General features: G+C 38.7%; 1 protein-coding gene across 1 annotated transcript in view; it reads left to right on the top strand.

Annotated features, from left to right (window-relative positions):
* The window catches only part of LOC105529427 (stearoyl-CoA desaturase 5), a gene marked incomplete at its 5' end in the record, with an annotated part of 90,617 nt that overhangs the window by 29,883 nt on the left and 41,717 nt on the right, over positions 1 to 19,017 (top strand). Inside the window, one exon of the mRNA XM_011966568.1 lies at positions 3,570 to 3,775. Coding sequence (XP_011821958.1) covers positions 3,570 to 3,775 — 206 coding nt within the window. The remainder of the gene's footprint in view (positions 1 to 3,569; positions 3,776 to 19,017) is intronic.

Here is a 19,017-nt window from a genome sequence, read left to right as displayed (position 1 = left end):
CTCCCAATCACTCCAGAGCAGACAAAAGTGCAGGTAAGTAGGGAAGAAAGGTGATTGGGTAAGCAAATAAATCTTTCTCTCTTTCTGCTCTATTGTTGACACACATCTTGTTCTTTAATTTCTTTTTTAAAGAAATTATTGCCAAGTTCCCACGACCTAGAAAACACATCTTATTCTTTGAGTCACTTTTTCACTGGACTCAGCTTTACACTTGAAAACACAGCAATAACAAAGGATTAAAAAATACATCAAAGTATTTTTGGCTTGATTATGTGCTTGATTATTTGGAATGTGGCCAAAAGCCTTGCTGCATTCCACTATTGCAGTCAAGTGGCTTCTGTTGGAAGCGTATCCAGGTGAAAGGAATGAAAATAAATATCTCTGTTTCAACTCGTCTTCATCATCATGGGTCTTTTTGTTGTTGTATTATAATTAATTTTGTGAGAATAATGTTTCTAGCTATTTGAAACTCTTCACGTAGAGTTTCTACAAGATTGCATGGCATTGAATTAAACAGGCATGTATTAGTTCATGATCACACTGCCATAAATAACTACCTGAGACTGAGTAATTTATGAAGAAAAGAGGTTTAATTGACTCACAGTTCCGCGTGGCTGGGGAGGGCTCAGGAAACTTCCAATCGTGGTGGAAGGGGAAGGAGAAGCAAGGTATGTCTTCCTATGGTGGAGCAAGAAAGAGAGTGAAGGGGAAACTGCCTCACACTTTTAAACCATCGGATCTCGTGAGAACTCACTCACTATCATGAGAACAGCATGGAGGAAACTGACCCTATGATTCAGTCACCTCCCACCAGGTCCCTCCCTCACCACGTGGGGATTACAATTACAGATGAGATTTGGGTGGGGACACAGTGCCAAACCATATCAGGCCAATATAACCTTTTAACAAGATGAATGAAAGTTTTCTATAAAAGACCCCTCCCTGCAACATTTGGAGAATAAGGGAAATATCTTGTTGATAGGAATGTGAACTGAGAACCAAGGAAGTGCCATATTTATTCTATTATTGTTTTGATTTGTTATATGAGCTTGTATAAATGTCCTCTAAGCTTTAATTTTGCCATCTGTGAATAGGGGACAGAGTGTTCTTTCTATGTTATGTTCACATGGGCACTACAATAAAAGCAATAAACTAATGCAAAAGGAAGACATTATTTCTTAGACCACAGTAGTCTTGATTGACATTTGAAATTCTTTTACAGCTCCAAATTCTGTGATTCTAAATAATAAAATGTTTTCACTCTTTCCAACCACCATGTTTAAATATACTGTAAAATCTAAAGACCTCTTTCATCTTACAGTAAGCCAGGCTATAATTTTTGATATACATAAACTGCCAGGCTCCTGTTTTCTCTCTTTATAGTCAAAGCTGAACATATACTTCTTGGAACTTTCTGCCTCCTCTCTCTCTCCCCCAAAACCCAAGGATTAGGTGGATTTTTAAAATTTTCAACCAGCCTGGCCAATGTGGTGAAATCCCGTCTCCACTGAAAATGGAAAAATTAGCTGGGATTGTTGGCGCATGCCTATAATCCCAGCTATTCGGGAGGCTGAGGCAGGAGAATTGCATGAACTCAGGAGGTGGAGGTTGTAGGGAGCGAAGATCACACCACTGTACTCCAGCCTGGGTGACAGAGCAAGACTCCATCTCAAAAAAAAAAAAATTAGCTGGGCATGGTGGCATACACTTGTAGTCCCAGCTACTTGGGAGGCTGAGGTAGGAGGATCACTTGAGCCCAGAAGGTCAAGGCTACAGTGAGCTATGTGATTGTACCACTGTACTCCAACCTGGGCAATAGAGCAAGACTGTCTTGAAAAACAAACAAAAACAAAACAATTTCTTCCCCTCTCATCAGAAGGATGAAGCCAATCTCTATGAAATGGTAGACTCCTAATGAGAACATTACCCAGTATTGAATATTATGGTATAGAACATTATTACTATTGTCATAGAAAGAAAAGGCTAATGCAATATAATACGTAAATTTATTTTTATTTTCAGATTTTCCTATCGAAAGCACTACTCCCCAATTTAATTCGTCTTCTCAAAGCTTTGAAAGCATCATCAGATTAAAAAAAAATTAGTGTAAATTGAATGTTTGTAGAGCTCACTGACCCATTGCTATAGGTAAGTTCTCATTAATTGTAACAGACTAAATGCCATCAATTCTTGCCCCTGACAGCTCAGCCCCCTGACACCTTCCCGTGTCTCCCATTACGAGAGGTCCAATAGGGTGTGCTCCCCACGTGCACTGAGCCCTACTTCAGCTCTGTGGGCTGGGCAGACTCTGCTGCCTGTCCTTCTAGGGGTACCAGAGTCTGTCTTGGGGCTCCAGTGAGTGTTGTCCCGCTCCTCAGTCACTGCTGCTTCTCCACTTGGTGGATTACCAATACACCCAAGGAGCCAAAGTTGTCCCCCTTCCGTTTCTGTTATACTCTGTTAGAGCAGTCCTAAAATGATGCCACTGGTGCCTTGGTATTTTGCAGAGATTTGGGGAAGTAGCCATTTGGTTTTTTTTTTATCTGCTGGCTTCCTGATCTATGTGAGTCACACATGAAGAACATCAAAGTAGGGAGAGAGGCAGAGACATCTGGGCCAAGAACCGGCACCCTTCATACTCAGGACTGCCCCTCTCTTCTGACAACCAAGATTTCATCCTAAGAAGATGTCTCCCTCATTTTTTTAAATTTTTAACTTCAGGGGTACATGTGCAGGTTGGTTACATAGGTAAACATGTGTCATGGGGGTGTGTTGTACAGATTGTTTCACCACCCAGGTATTACACCTAGTACCCATTGGATATTTTTCCTGATCTTTTCCCTCCTCCCACCCTCCGCCCTTGATAGCCCCAGTATGTTTTTTTCCCCATGGGCCCGTGTGTTCTCATCATTTAGCTCCCACTTGTGAGAACAGCGGTATTTGGGTTCCTGCATTAGTTTGCTAAGGATAATGACCCCCAGCTCCATCCATGTCCCTGCAAAGATCTCGACAGAACTACAGTTCAACCCAGCAATCCTATTACTGGGTATATGCCTGAAGGAATATAAATCATTCTATTATAAAGACATAGGCACATGTATGTTCACTGCAGCACTATTCACAATAGCAACATGGAATCATCCTAAATGTCCATCAGTGATAGACTGGATAAAGAAAATGTGGTATATTTACACCATGGAATACGGTGCAGCCGTAAAAAAGATCTCTCTTTTCTTGACACAAATGATCTAGGAGACTTCAGTCACCCCCACCAGAGCTTTCCTTCAGGTCTCTGCACTAATTCACCCAACAAGCCTGAACTTCCTGCAGTGGGTACGTCCCACACATAAGCTGAGATCCCTGCTAAGTGAAGATTTACTCTTGTTCTAATGAAAACCACTCCAGACCACAGGGGATTGAACTTGAGGTTGAGGAACTGTGGGTTGAAGATAGGAGGAATGTGAAACCAGCAGTGAGGACTGGTCGGGGAGGGGAGGCTGGGAAGATTCCCAGGAGGACGCCTGGCGGTGCGGTTCCTCTCTTCACTCAGGCTCTCATTCTCTCTGCAGAATGACATCTTCGAGTGGTCCAGGGACCACCGAGCCCACCACAAGTACTCAGAGACGGATGCTGACCCCCACAATGCCCGCCGGGGCTTCTTCTTCTCCCATATCGGGTGGCTGTTTGTTCGCAAGCATCCGGATGTTATTGAGAAGGGGAGAAAGCTTGACGTCACTGACCTGCTTGCTGATCCTGTGGTCCGGATCCAGAGAAAGTAAGTGAATGGGCATGACAGAGAGCTGTCCCTCAGGGGCCAGGACATAGAAACAGCACAATGAGGTGGACTCATAACCCCATAGCAATCTTCTCAAGCATTTGCCCTAACAATTTGGCCATATTTATATGATTTATCTCTATTTATTAATTTCCTTTTGCTCATTAAATTTTGCCCATTGGCACATTTGTTTTGAGTTATAAGTTTCATTTGTAATGGATTTCCTTTAAGCCCAGTGTCATTACCTTCAGACTAATCTTGCATGGCTGATTTCATGGAATCTGTTTCTGTGTTTCCCCACTGCCCCATTCGTGATTCTCTGGAGTAGCAGAAGAGGGACTTGCTTCATTTTAGTGACACACTTGACTCTACTTGACTCCAAAAGGACTGGACTCTCTCCAGGTATCCTACTCCTGTTCTGAAATTCTCTTGTAGTGAAACCTCTCCCCCACCCATCACTCATGGAAACGTTACACTAGTAGGTTTCTGTGCAGAGAAAATGAGACCGCTCAACAGAGGGCCTCAAAGCACTCATATGCCCTGATGGTGTCGGCTGAGCATATTGAGTTGGCCAGCATTTGCAGGATGAAACTGCTTTCTATAAGCACATGAAGAAAGAGTGCCTATAATCGTGCTGGCAAGTAGAGAGTGACCTTTGTTCTCAAGTTGGTCTGGGTCTGCAAAGTTTGGCTATGATGAGCTTTTAGCACCTAAAGCAATAGATTTATGTGCAAAGATGGGCAACATGTGAACCACGCTCTAATTAGAGCCTTGAGACAACATGTTGAATAAGCGGTTCCTAGTGACCATCTCCACTGATGGGTAGGAGTCATCCGAGGACTTACCTAAACAGAATCTCCTTTTCAGTCTGAAAATAGACATGGAGGCCATGCCTTTGTTCAACACAAGAATCTTTGCGTGAAAGGAAGAATGGCTTAGGACTGTGCTCTTTTCCCCCAAAGCCTCTGCTTTTACACTGGAGGGAGCAGTAGACATAGTGAGAAACTGGCAGACCATGGAGACAGACTGCTGGAATCAAAGTCTCTGACTCCTCCACTTACTAGCAATGAATTAACCACTCTAAGTCTCAGCTTCATCTATACAATGCGAGTGACAGTAATACCTATCTCCTACAGCTTTTATGAAGATATTTTTAAAATGTATGGAAGATGCCTGGCATATAGTAAGAGCTTAGTGAATGTCAGCAATTATTATTATTACACAGGCAGTTGCTAGACTAGAGAATTCTCTGTGTTTCCATCACTGCTTTCTGCTGGTTTCACTGTAGGGTTTTCTCTGTACATCTCAATACAGCTCTTTTAGGTGAAAACACCCAGTATCAATTCAGCTCTTTTAGGTGAAAATACCCAGTATCAAGTTTTAAAGCAGAAAATAACAATATGTTGTTTTTTTCTTTTTTTTTTCTGGAAATGGAGTCTTGCTCTGTCACCCAGGCTGTAGTGCAGTGGTATGATCTTGGCTCACTGCAACCTCTGCCTCCTGAGTTCAAGCGATTCTCCTGCTTCAGGATCCCAAGTAACTGGGACTACAGGCATGCACCACCATGCCTGGCTAATTTTTGTATTTTTAATAGAGACGGGGTTTCACCATATTGGCCAGGCTGGTCTTGAACTCGTGACCTCAAGTGATCCGCCCTCCTTGGCCTCCCAAAGTGCTGGGATTACAGCCGTGAGCCACCGCGCCCAGCCAACAAGATGTTTTCAATTAACAATTCAATGATTTATTGATGTTGATTTTCATTGTGAGTGTAAAATATTAAAGGTCATTAGAGAAAAAGCTGAAAAATTCAGAGAAGTAGAAAGAAAATCATTCACAGTCTTAACAGATAAACAGACACTATTAATATTCAGTAGTATCTCTTTCTATTTCATATATGTTGCATGATGGCAGTCATATCACATATGTAATTTTATGTTTCACTCTTAACCTCAGATTGTATTGTAGACACCATTGTCAAAGGCTGCAGAAGATTCCATCAGTTGAGCATGTCATAGTTTATTTAACCATCACTCTGGTTAGCTATGTATGTCATTTCCAATTCTGTGATACAAATGATGTTGCTGTATAGAGTAATGCTTTGGGACAATCGGACCTTAGATTAATTTGAAGAGTTCAGATGAGAAGGCAAAAGATTTTCTGTTTTATTAATGAGAAATGAGCCGGGTATAATAGTCTGGGTTTCTCTGACCATAAAAATGGAAGACTTTTTTCATCTTTTCTCACAAAAAAATGTAATCTGATTCATTATGTGTGTACTGGCAGCACATATGTCTAAAGACTATTTCTAAATGCAGGAAGAAGAACAAAGACTATTTCAGCAAGTTCCCTGAATAGTCATCTGAGAACATCTTTCATCACCAGTTCAGTGACTAAAGGAGGCTTTGGCTATCAGAAACCATTCATTCATATCATCATGTCACATATATCATTGAGCTCCTGCTGGGAATCAGTGCTAAGGATACAGCCTAAAATTTAGAACACATTCTAAACTATAGAGGTCACCCCTAGTTGCCTGGTCTAGCCCCAGAATGATTAAGGTAGAGGAATACTGCTCTTTGAGAGTACAGGCCAAACAGGGGAGATATGGCTCTGGATCATGTAGTTTGCATGTTAAAGGCATGCTCCTGGCGGGACCCTTTATTATCTCTAAGAATTGCCTAGGCCCAGGAAGGCCAGGCTTTCCCCAGCCAGAAAGGTTTTTAAGATGTCAAAACGTCCTAATATGTATGTGTGTGTTTGTGTAATACATCCTGTGAGCAAACTAGTAAAATGTAGATAGAAAGATGAAGCTAGAAGTACATGCATCTTAGATTATTCACTCAATGTTCTTGTGATTATACTTTACTGTTTGAAAGGGGCTCCAGCAGTCCTCAGATGTGTGGGTGAGCACTGAAGTCCTGTGGTAATTATACAGCATAGAGAACATAGAGATCTGTAATCCAAAATAAGGTTTAGAATCACTGAACTAAATGAAGCAAGTTTCCAAGATGCACAGAGGCAGTCAACTGTTCAGATATTTTCATGTTTGTGAAGCTGGCTTTACTGGTCCTGTCAGTTAGGCGGTGGAGAGGAGAGAGTTCTCATAGGAATTGAAGTCATTATATGTGGGGATATGAGCTGAAGGGGTGGATCCTGGTGTCAGGCACTGTCACAGCAGATCTCAGTTCTTGCTACCCTGGGCTGAGTGGAGAGCTTCCTGAGTAACAGAAAAAGGTGTCCAGCTGCATTTGGGGCCCAGACTTAGGTCATTTCAGTGGCACACTTCTCGTGGGCTGAATCTCCACCTGCTCCTGTATGATTTTCCTAGAGGAACCGTCCCTATTCCAGTTGGAGGCAATCAGAATTCATAGCTGACTCTACCACACTCCCAGGGCGCAATGCTTGTGCAGATCAATCAGCTAAGTGCCTCTTGGAGAGTTTACTCAAACAGGTGATAGAGACTGAGGATTTAGAGACTCCTCCTTCAGTCCACTCAGGACACTCACACTGATATTGCAGTTGATTGATAAACTTTTGCTGAGCCATCCTAATAACAACTTACTAAAGAAAAGCTTGGCAGAGAGTCATTCTTAATCAGCTTCCCATTGTACTGTCTTATGGAAGAGAGAAGGTAGGAGCAGGAAAACAACACATTTCAAACTATACTTCCAGACCCTAAAAGATAATCTTACCAAGGCTGTCATAACAAGTAGTTAACTGGACTAAACCACATTTTGCTGCACTGTCAATGTGTAAATTGTGTAAAGGCAGCCATTAGGAGGTGCAAGGGAGAGAAGCCAGTGGTATTGCCTCTAGGCTCTGACAACTAGGGCCCCTGTCCTAGGTCTTATGACTTAAAGGGCCACACTTCTTTCCACAGAGTGAGGAGATCACAGGGCCAAAGGAACATGCCACCTGCCTAAACCTTCCTTGACTTCTGGGCCATACCCTGGATTCCTAGGGTCCTCGATTCCTGCCTAGATGCTCTGAGCTCACTTCTAGAGCCTATAGCTGCCTCCTCCTGGGATGTGTCCTCCCAACAGGACATACATAGAGCCTAGGCCTGAAGAGTGGCCACGGGGCAATGTTAGCACAGGGACTTAAGCTTAAAAGTGTGAGCTCAGATATCCACCTAATGGGACAGAGCAAAAGGGGAAAGGAAAAGGAATGAACCACAGGCTAGGGATTTCCACCTATACCCCTGGCCTGAACCCTGCAAATGTTGGGGTGAACCTGTCAGTGAGCCATTCATAAGGTTGAGCGTGGATCCATCAAGAATTGTGTTTGGCTTGAACGAGACAGAAGGTTATTTCTCTTACATATAAAAGAATTCTGGAGACAGGCAGTCCCGGGAGGACATGGCAGCACTGCAGGGTCAGTAGAGAACTGGGATTCCTTTATCGTTTTGCTCTACCATCCTTAGCAGGGGACTTTCATTCTCAGTGTCATTTCATGGTGCAAACTGATCACTAAAGCTCCAACCAGAAGGGGAATCAGGGAGGCCAAAGGGAACACATTGCTGAGTTGAGTCGGTCGCCTTTAAGGAGTCTTCCTAGAAGATACAACCTATCCACGTGTCTCTCATTGACTGTATCTGTACCCTAGGAAAACAGGGAATGTATTATCTTGGTTAATACATTGGACCCTTGAATAAAATCTTGGTTTTGTTTCTAAGGAAGGAAGGGTGAATAGATAAGGGGTGAACAATTAGCAGTCTCTGCCATAGCCACACAGTTGTTCTGCCTTAAGCAAAGCAATTAGTCATCTCATATTCCTCAGTCATATTTTGTGAACCAAGTGGGTAGCCTGCCTGTCTCCATTAATGAATGGAAACTGGAGTCTCAAATCATCTTTCTCAGATGGCAAAATGAAGATAAAATCCAGAGACTGTTTCTCCTAATGCTTTGCTTATTCCATTGAGTCCCATTTTAGGGAAGACATTCCTCTAGAGGTTACATGTAAACACTGTCATGCCTTTTTAAAGTAACCAGGGAGGATGCTAGTCCAGACACATAAAAACAAGGTCCTTGCCTCATTGCCATGGTGATGAGATAAACTGAGAGAAAATGGATGGAATGGTTCAAAAGAGCAAATCACTTCTGTCCTGGTGCCTTGGGAAGAGATCAAAATGTATAAATATTGCCATTCCAAGAAGAAAGGCACTCGAATATCTAGAATCTTTTTGAGGCCTGTTTCACCTCAATTCGTCCCCTAGTTTGTTACCACTAGTCCTCTCTCCTGCCTCCCAAGAATGAGCATCACATCTGTCAGTGATACCCTCTTTTTTGTTGTTTTTAAAGGCTCATTTTTTTAAAGAGCAGTTTTAGGTTCAATTTAGCAAAATTGAGAGGAAGGTTCAGAGATATCCCATGTACCTCCTGCCCACACACATGCATAGCCTCTCTCATTATCAGCATTCCTTACCAGAGTGAATATTTGTTACATCTGTTGAACCTACATTGACACATCACTGTCACCCAAAGTCCATGGTTTCCATGAGGATTCACTGTTGGTGTTGTATAGTCCATGGGTTTGGACAAATGTATAATGACAAATGTATCCATGATTGTAGTATCATACTGAGTATTTTCACTGCCTAAAAATGCTCTGTTCTCTGTCTGTTCATCACTCCCTTGCCCCAAGCCCTGACAACCACTAATCTTTCCACTATCTCTATAGTTTTGCTTTTTCCAGAATGTCATATAGTTAGAATCATACTGTATGTAGCCTTTTCAGATTGGCTTCTTTCACTTAGCAATATGTATTTGTGCTTCCTCCATGTCTTTTCATGATTTCATAGCTCATTTCTTTTTAGTGCTGAATAATGACCAAAATGTGGTCTAGATCTGTTGAAGTTTATTTATCCATTCACCCAATGGAGGATATCTTGGTTGCTTCCCAGTTTGGTAATAATAAAGCTACAGTAAACATCCATGTGCAGGTTTTTGTGTGGACATAAGTTTTAAGCTCCTTTGGGTAAATACCAAGGAACACAATTGTGGGATTGTACAGTCAGAATATTTTTAGTTTTGTAAGAAACAGCCAAATTGTCTTCCAAAGTGGCTGTATCGTTTTGCATTCCCAGCAGCAATGAATGAGAATTTCTGTTGCTCCAAAACCTTGCCAACATTTGTTGTTGTCTGTATTCTGGATTTTGGCCATTGTAATTAATATGTAGTGGTATCTCAATGTTGTTTTAGTTTGTATTTCCCTGATGACATACGCTTATTGTTCCATCTATATATTTTCTTTAGTAAGATGTTTGTCAAGATCTTTGGTCCATTTTTAAATCAGATGGCTTTCTTATTGTTAAGTTTTCAGAGTTCTTTGTATATTTTGGATAACAGTCTTTTATCAATATGTCTTCTGCAAATATTTTATTCCTGTCTGTGGCTTGTCCTTTTGTTGTCTTGACAGTATCTTTTGCAAAGTAGAAATTTTAAATTTTAATGATGTACAGATTATCAATTCTTTCTCTCATGAATCATGCCCTTTGATGTCATATAGAAAAGTCATTGTCAAACCTAGAGTCATCTAGATTTTCTATGTTATCTTCTAGAAGTTTTGCAGTTTTGTGTCTTACATTTAGAATTATGATACATTTTGAGTCACTTTTTGTGAGGTGTGTGAAGTCTGTGTTTGAATTCATTTTTTTTGCACGCAAATGTCCAGTTGTTCCAGCACCATTTGTTAAAAAGACTACATTTTCTTCATTGTATTCCCTTAGTTCCTTTGTCAAAGATCAGTTGACTATATTTATGTGGGTCTGTTTCTAGGCTCTCTGTTATAATCCATTGATCAATTAGTCTGTTCTTGTGCCAGTACCACACTGTCTTGATTACTTTAGCTTTATAATAAGTCCTGAAGTCAAGTAGTGTCAGTCTTCCAACTTTGTTCTGCTCCTTCAATATTGTGTTGGTTATTTTGAGTCTTTTGCCTCCACGTATAAACCTTGCAATCAGTTTGTCAGTATCTGCAGAATAACTTGCTGGGATTTTGATTGGAATTGCATTGAATATAGATAAAGTTGAGAAAAGCAGACATTGACAATATTGAGTCTTCCTATTTATGAGCATGGGATAACTCTTCATCTATTTAGTTCTTCTTTGATTTCTTTCATCAGTGTTTTATGATTTTCCTCACACAGATCTTGTACATGTTTTGTTAGATTTACACTTGTTTCATTTTTATGGTGCTAATGTAAATGGTATTGTGTTTTTAATTTCAAATGCCACTCGTTCATTGCTGGTATGTGGGAAAGCAAATCGACTATCGTATATTAACCTTGTATCTGGCAACCTTATTATAATAGCTTATTAGTTATAGGAATGGTTTTTTATTTTCAATTCTTTCAGATTTTCTACAAAGACAATCATGTCATCTGCAAACAAAGACAGTTTTATTTCTTCCTTCCCAATCAGTGTACCTTTTACTTCCTTTTCTTACCTTATTGCATTAGGTAGGACTTCCATATAATGTCAAAAGGGAATGATAAGAGGGTACATCCTTACTTTGTTCCTCATCTTAGGGGAAAAGCATATAGTCTCTCACCATTATGACATTAGCTGTATATTTTTTGTAAATATTCTTTATCATTGAGAATTTACTGAGAGATTTTATCATGAATGGGTGTTGCATTTTGTCAGATGCTTTTCCTGCATCTATTGATATGGTCATGTGATTTCTCTTTTTTAGCCTGTAATGTGGTAGATGACATTAATTGACTTTCAAATTTTGGTATTTTTGTTTGTTTGTTTGTTTGACTTTCAAATTTTTAACCAGCCTTGCATATCGAGTATAAATCCAACTTAGTTGGAGTGTATAATTGTTTTTATACGTTGTTGGATTTAATTTGCTAACATTTTGTTGAAGATTTTTAGCATATGGCTCATGAAAAATATTGGTTTGTTTTCTTTTCTTATAATATCTTTGTCTTGTTTGGGTATTATGGTGATACCTCATAGAATGAGTTAGGAAGTATTCCCTCTGCTTTTATTTTCTAAAAAAGAGAGTTTCTCTTTTAGAAATTATACCAATTATCATAGAGAATTAAATATGTGGTCAGATTCACCAGTGAACCTGTCCTGGCCTGGTTCTGTCTATTTTGGAAGGGTATTAATTATTGATTCAATGTACTTAATAAATATAGGCCTATTTAGATTGTCTATTTTTTCTTGTGTGAGTTTTGGTAGATTGTGCCTTTCAATGATTTGGTCCATTTCATCTAGGTTATCAATTTTGTGGGCACAGAGTTGTTCATATTATTTCTTTATTATCCTTTTAGTATCCATGGGATCTGTAGGGGTGTCCCCTCTTTCGCTTATGATATTAGTAATTTGTGCCCTACCTCTTTTTTCTTAGTCTGGCTAGAGGTTTATCAATTTTATTAATTGATTCAAAGAACCAGTTTTTTGTTTCATTTATTTTTAAAATTGATTTCCTGTTTGTAATTTCATTGCTCTCTGCTCTAGTTTTTATTATTTATTTTCTTCTTCTTACTTTGGATTTAGTTTGCTCTTCTTTTTTTAGTTTCCTAAGGTGGAAGCTTAGTTAATTGATTTTAGATGTTTTTTTCCTAATGTACATAGTTATGCTGTAAATTTTCCTCTAAGCACTGCTTTCATGGCATCCCACAAATTTTGATAAGTTTTGTTCTTATTTTAACTTAGTTAAAAATATTCTTAAATGTCTCTTGAGATTTTTTTCTTGGCCCATGTGTTATTTAGAAGTGTGTTGTTTAATTTCCATGTATTTTGGGGTTTTCCAGTAGTCTTTTTTTTTTTTTTTTTGAGACAGAGTCTTGCTCTGTTACCCAGGCTGGAGTGCAGTGGTACAATCTCAGCTCACTGCAACCTCTGCCTCCCAGGTTCAAGTGATCCTCCTGCCTCAGCTTCCTGAGTAGCAGGGATTACAGGAGCACACCACCACGCATGGCTCGCTTTTGTGTTTTTAGTAGAGACAGGGTTTCATTCTGTTGGCTACGCTGGTTTCGAACTCCTGATCTCAGGTGATCCGTCCACCTTGGCTTCCCAAAGTGCTGGGATAACAGGTGTAAGCCACTGCACCCGGCCTCCAGTTGTCTTTTATTATTGATTTCTGGTTTAATTCCATTGTGGTCTGAGAGCAAACATTGTATAATTTCTATTCTTTTAAATTTGTTAAGGTGTTTTTTATGGCCCAGAATGTGTTCTATCTTGGTGAATGTTCTATGTGAGCTTGAGCAGAATGCATATTCTGCTATTGCTGGATGAAGTAGCCTATAGATGTCAGTTATATCCTGTGGATTGATGATGATGTTGAATTTAACTGTGTCCTTACTGATTTTCTACCTGCTGGGTCTGTTTGTTTCTGATAGCAGGCTGTTGACATCTCCATTTATAATTATGGATTCATTTATGACTCCTTGCAGTTTTATCAGTTTTTGCTTCGCATATTTTGACACTCTGTAGTTAGGTGCATACACATTAAGGATCATTATGTCTTCTTGGAGAATTAACCCCTGTATCATTATGTAATGTCTCTCTATCCCTGATAACTTTTTTTGTTTTGAAGTCTGCTCTGTCTGAAATTAATATAGGTACTCCGACCTTCTTTTGATTATTATAAGAATGGTATATCTTTCTCCATTCATTTAGTTTTAATCTGTATGTATCTTTATATTTAAAGTGGGTCAGTTTCTTGTAGACAACATATAGTTGGGTCTTGTTTTTTGATCCACTCTGATAGTCTCTGTCTTTTAATGGATACATTTAGACCATTGATGGTCAAAGTTTTTATTGGTGGAAATAAATTGATATTTCCATCCAATTGATATTTACCGTATCAATTGATATGGAATTGATATTTACCATATCAATTGATATGGAATTGATATTTACTATATCAATTGATATGGAATTGATAATTCATCCAGTTGATATTTACCATATTTGTTACTATTCCATTCAATTGATATTTACCATATTTGTTACTATTTTCTATTTGTTGCAATTTTTCCTTTTTTCTGTTTTTGTCTTTTATTCTTTTTCTGCCGTTTGTGGTTTTATTTGAGTATTTCTTCTCACTGACTTTTAGTTTTGGAAGTTTCTATTCATATTTCCTCAAACTCAGATTCTTTCCTCAACCATGTCCAGTCTACTTATAAACCTATCAAAGGTATTTTTCACTTCTGTTACAGTATTTTTTATCTCTATCATTTCTTTGTGGTTCTGTCTTAGGATTTTCATCTCTCTGCTTATATTGCCCATATGTTCTTGCATGCTAACTACTGTATCCATTACAGACCTTAGCACGTTAATCATAGTTATTTTAAATTCCTGTGTGACAATTCCAAGGTCCTTGCTGTGTCTCTTCAAGCTGTGTTTTGTTTTGCTTGGGTTTTTGCCTTTTATTATGCCTTGTAATTTTTTCTTGATATCTGGACATGATGTCCTGAGTAAAAGGAACTGCTGTATATAGGTCCTCAGTAGTGTGGTGGGAGGTGTGTAGGGGGAGGAGATGCATACTAGAGCCCTGTGATTAGGTCTCAGTCGGTTAATGAAGTTATGCCTCCAGACTGTGAACTTCACAAGTGTTTCTTAATTTCTTCTCTCCTCATTTAGGTGGAACAAGATGGCTAGAATGGGCTGGAGTTGGGTATTTTCCCTCCCCCAGGTTGGTTAGGCTGTAAGTAAAACCCCAGCAGGTCAGGCTCTGGCCTACTAGTTTCTCCTGAAGGTAGATCTTGTTAAGAACAGAATACTCTGGTGTATGTCGAAGTGGTTCTTTTCCCCTTCTCCTGGTGGAAATACAAGGGAATTTTTTTTCTGATATTTACTCTGAGAACCTGGTCAAGCTCCTGGAAGGAAAAGTCACAAAAGCATGGGGGACTCCCTATGACTAGATCCCCCTTTTGATTTTAACCTTCAGACTTGTCCACACCTAGCCTCCAGCAATTCATCAATTAAGGTCAGGTTTTCCTAATACACCACTAGTTCCTGTGAAGGTTTCTACTCCCTATATTGTGCTTCTCTGTATCTACCTGTCTGTCCAATTTTGGGAACAGTGGTTTTCCCTGTAATCTCACATCTCTTACTAATGTAAGAGTTGCTGAGTTTTTTTCAGTTTGTTCAGCATTTTACTTCTTGTTAGAATGAGTGGCAACTTCTGAGCTCTTCATGTGGAACCAGACACTGAAAATTGATACTTTCCTTTTTTTTTTTTTTTTAAAACTTTATGTAACCATGTCTGACTAACCCCTAAGTGTATTTTCCCATTTTGAGCATCATATATCTATCCAGGGCAGGGTGGTTAGACAAGACAATATTTGACTCATCTTTGCTTCTCTACCCCACCTTCATCTTCCACTTTAGGGATTCTCAATGAAGTGGGATGAATCGTCTGGGGATTTGCAACCAACCTGACTCCATCTCCCTTGACTGAATCCATTGCTCTTTGATCATGGTTTTATGTAGGGCTTTGGGGAGTCTCTTTTTGTTTTGAGTCCATTTGCCATGAAGACCCCTCTACTTGTTGCTAAGTTAATAGAACAATTCCTCCCTAGATGTTAGTGATGTTGAGCACATTCAAAGCCTTGGTTGGTTATTTGTATTTTGTGAAAAACTCTGTGGAAATCATCTCAAAGGAGAGACCCTAGATGATGAGACATTCAAACATCTAAACATGTGTTTGGAATTTGGGGAGAGACATGGAGACAGGGGCTTTTAAGTACAACCACGCTCAGCCACTCTCTTACTACTCAGTTACCCTGGGTTTGGTGACTGCCTGTTTTACTCAGGTTCTTTACTGGTCCTGCAACAGGGAAACCAAAGTAGGCCCTAAGGTAAGCATCACTTGGCCATGCTATAAGCAGAGTTCAGTTCTTTGGTATCCTTTCTGCCAACTCACAGTTTAATAACAGATGCCATAAGGCATGTGGCATTTTCTCAGCTGATTCAGCTTCTTTCTCTTTTCTACATGTATCATTTATTCATTTGACAAATATGTCAGGCAATGTTAGATGCTGGAGATTGAACAGTGAAAAAAAGAATAAGATTCTGGAGAGTGCTTGCCCTATCTTTCTAGAGCTCCCCAATTTGGGTCTGGGAATGTGGGAAGAGGAAACTGCAGCACACATCTGCCCACTGCCTGACTGGGCCCCTCTCTCTACAGATACCTTTGCTCCTCCCCATTCAATCTCTCCTGTTACTCAATCTCCGTTCCATTGATCTGTTTTTTGGTTCACTCCCTCTTGTCTATTTGCCTCTTTCTTTCCCTATAGTCTTTGTCTTTTCACCTGCCAGACAGCTTTGTTCCTTTTTTTGTCCCCTTCTCTGCATGGAGACACTTTGCCTCATGTATCACACTGTGTTCTTAATGCCATGATGTTCTTCTTCTCTCACAGTTTTATAAGAGAACAAAAGCTATTTAACCTATCCCTCAGCAAGACTCTTTTTGTTGTTGTTTTTGGTGGGGAAGTGAGGAATTCTGTCCTCTTATATTCTCTCCTTACTTCATCATCCTGCTTTGATTTATTCTTTTCAAACATTCCTTGTGAATGTAAATATTTCCTCTCCTTGAATCTTACCTCCCATTTTTGAGAGGCAGTATATCTTTGGTTAACAGCTTGAGCCCTGGAGTCTGTTACTCTGCCCTCACCTCAAACCACTACATCTTATCCTGGCTCTGCAAAAATTTTCAGAGTGTCCCTGAAGATGAAAGCTACTGTTAAACAAACAAACAAAAAAATTGAGAACAAATTATTTTTTTTCTTTGAATGATTCTCCCTGCCTCCAGCTGTAGTAGGCAAAAATTAAAATTCTGAATCTTCCAGTTTCAAGAACTTGGTAAAGTCAACTAAAGATGTGTGAGCTGTGTTTAATTTGATACCTTTTGTTAAAAGTAAATGGAAAAGGTAAAATATCCTTTAACTATTTTTATTACACTTTTGACCTTTCTAAAGAGACATGACTGTTGTAGCCAAACAGCTGAATTATATTCTGGGATACAAGACAGAGATGATTCAATATTGAGGTTACAGCATCAACACCAAAATTTCCCTAATGTAGTGGTTAAAATATTGGGTGGGGGAAAAATCAGTGTGGTACATAATTTAATAGCTTTTTATGACTTTTAAAAATTTTCCAAGTCAAAATGTCCATTTTTTTTGCCTCTGTAAGAGGTACTTTTCCTACTAGAACTTTAGGAGAATTTGCATATGTGTGTGTGTGTGTGTGTGTGTGTGTGTATAAAAATACACCAACTGCATTAGCAGTCATTTTTCTTTCCCCACTTTGACCATCCCATTTCTATGTGCAAGAAATTCCCCTGGCAAGATGAGGAGACAGTTGCTCAAAGGGCTGGAACCTGACTACTTCACTCACTAGTGTGGTAAACATGTTAGTAAACAGGTGTCAATGGATTCTGGGACTGCTGTTTGTAAAGTATTACCTTGTTGATGGCAATAAAGGCATCCTCATGCATCTTTGATTTACTTCAGTAGCCAATAATAGCTGTTATTTTAAAAATACATTTATTTATTTTCCCCTAGATTGCTATAGTTGCTGTTTATTAACTGCTTACTATGTACTTACATTATGTCTTTATACACATTGCCTCTTATCCTTTCAATAACTGTCATATAGATGGTGGTACCTGGATTCTGGACTTGAATTCTAAATCTTGGCTTCCCATAGCCTTGATTAACCAAGTCAAAAGAAGAACAGTATATGTTTGTGCTAAATTGTTCTTTCTTTAGTAAAATGCTACTTTACTACCAAAGCTAAGGAGAAAACCTAGCTAGTTTTTATGCAACATTTAAATGTTTATGTAGAAGTTAAAGCAAGGTTAAATTTTACAAAAGAGATTTTTATGCAAGTAGATACCATTCTCACTAATATTTAGATATTGTCAATTCCTGGTTCTCTTTCTAGGCTATGTAGAGAGTAATCTTTTAATCTACCCTGGACATTTTCTTAAAATAAAGAGACTTTCAAGAGAAGTTTATGGCTGTAGCTTCAAGGCATCACTCAGTAATCAACAGTACTATAAAAGATTTTTATTCAATCGTTATTCATGTTCTAAAGAATTCAATCTATTATTATTGGTTTATGCGTCAGAGAAAACAGCTCTTCTTGTCTTTTTAGTGTCTCTTCTTCTTTCCCATATGGTAAGACATAAAAAGTAGAGAAAGCTTTTCGTAACAGAAAATTCATTTTCTAGGTATTATTTCCTCTAACAATTAGCTTACAAAATTTCTGTAACCCCACAGCTCTTGAAATCTGTATGATAGAAACAGAATATAAGAATAAAATTACACTTTTTAGCATAAAATGTAATATAGGTTCATTGTAGAAAAATTTTTAAATGCAAATCAGCATCAAGATTAAAATGAAATAATTTGCAATCCTTCTACTTAGAAAAAAGATCAGTTAAAATGTTGCTGTATGTTTTTCTAAAGTTTTTTATGTATCATGCTAGCTTTTTTAAAAATATGCATATCCTATATACTATTTAAAAGTGATTAAAGAAATTTACATTTAATATTTACCTTTATTATTTCATTTCCAGCTTCTTTATTTTTGTATGTGTGTATCCTAATTTCCACTTGATATCTTCCTTCTGCCTGAAGAACTTCCTTTACGTTCCTTGTAACACAGGTTTATGGGCAACAAATTCTCAGCTTTTCTTTGTCTGAAGGTCTTTATTTTACCTTCATTTTTGAAAGGTATTTTTACTAGACATAAAATTCTGGGTTGTCAGGTTTTTTCTCTTGGTATTTTAAAGATGTCAGTACCTTGTCTTATGCTTTACATAGTTTTTGATTTGTATCACTGTGTGATTTGTATTATTGTCCCTCTGCACATAATGTTTCCTTTCTTCTCACTGACTTCAGTATATTTTCTTTATCTTCAGTTTTCAGCAGTTTGATTGTGATGTATCTAGATTCTTTTTTTTTTTTTCAAGGAGAGAGGTATTCTTGAGACTCTGGGCTTCTTAGATCTGCAACTTGTTGTCTTTCATTAATTTTGGAAAATTCTTAGCCATTATCTTTAATTTTTTTTAACCTGTTTCTCTTTTCTTTGGAACTCTTTTTTTTTTTTTTTTTTTGAGACAGGGTCTTATCACTCAGGCTTCAGTGCAGTGACATGATCATAGCTGCTTACTGTAGCCTCAAACTCCTGGCTCAAATGATTCTCCTGCCTCAGCCTCCTGAGTCAGACTATAGGTACACACCACCATGCCTGGTTAATTAAAAAAAAAAA

Source organism: Mandrillus leucophaeus, unplaced genomic scaffold (assembly GCF_000951045.1).
Source record: "Mandrillus leucophaeus isolate KB7577 unplaced genomic scaffold, Mleu.le_1.0 Scaffold764, whole genome shotgun sequence".
Classification (NCBI taxonomy): Eukaryota; Metazoa; Chordata; class Mammalia; order Primates; family Cercopithecidae; genus Mandrillus; species Mandrillus leucophaeus.
The sequence above is the reverse complement of the archived record's forward strand: the minus strand, read 5'-3'. Positions and strand labels throughout refer to the sequence as shown.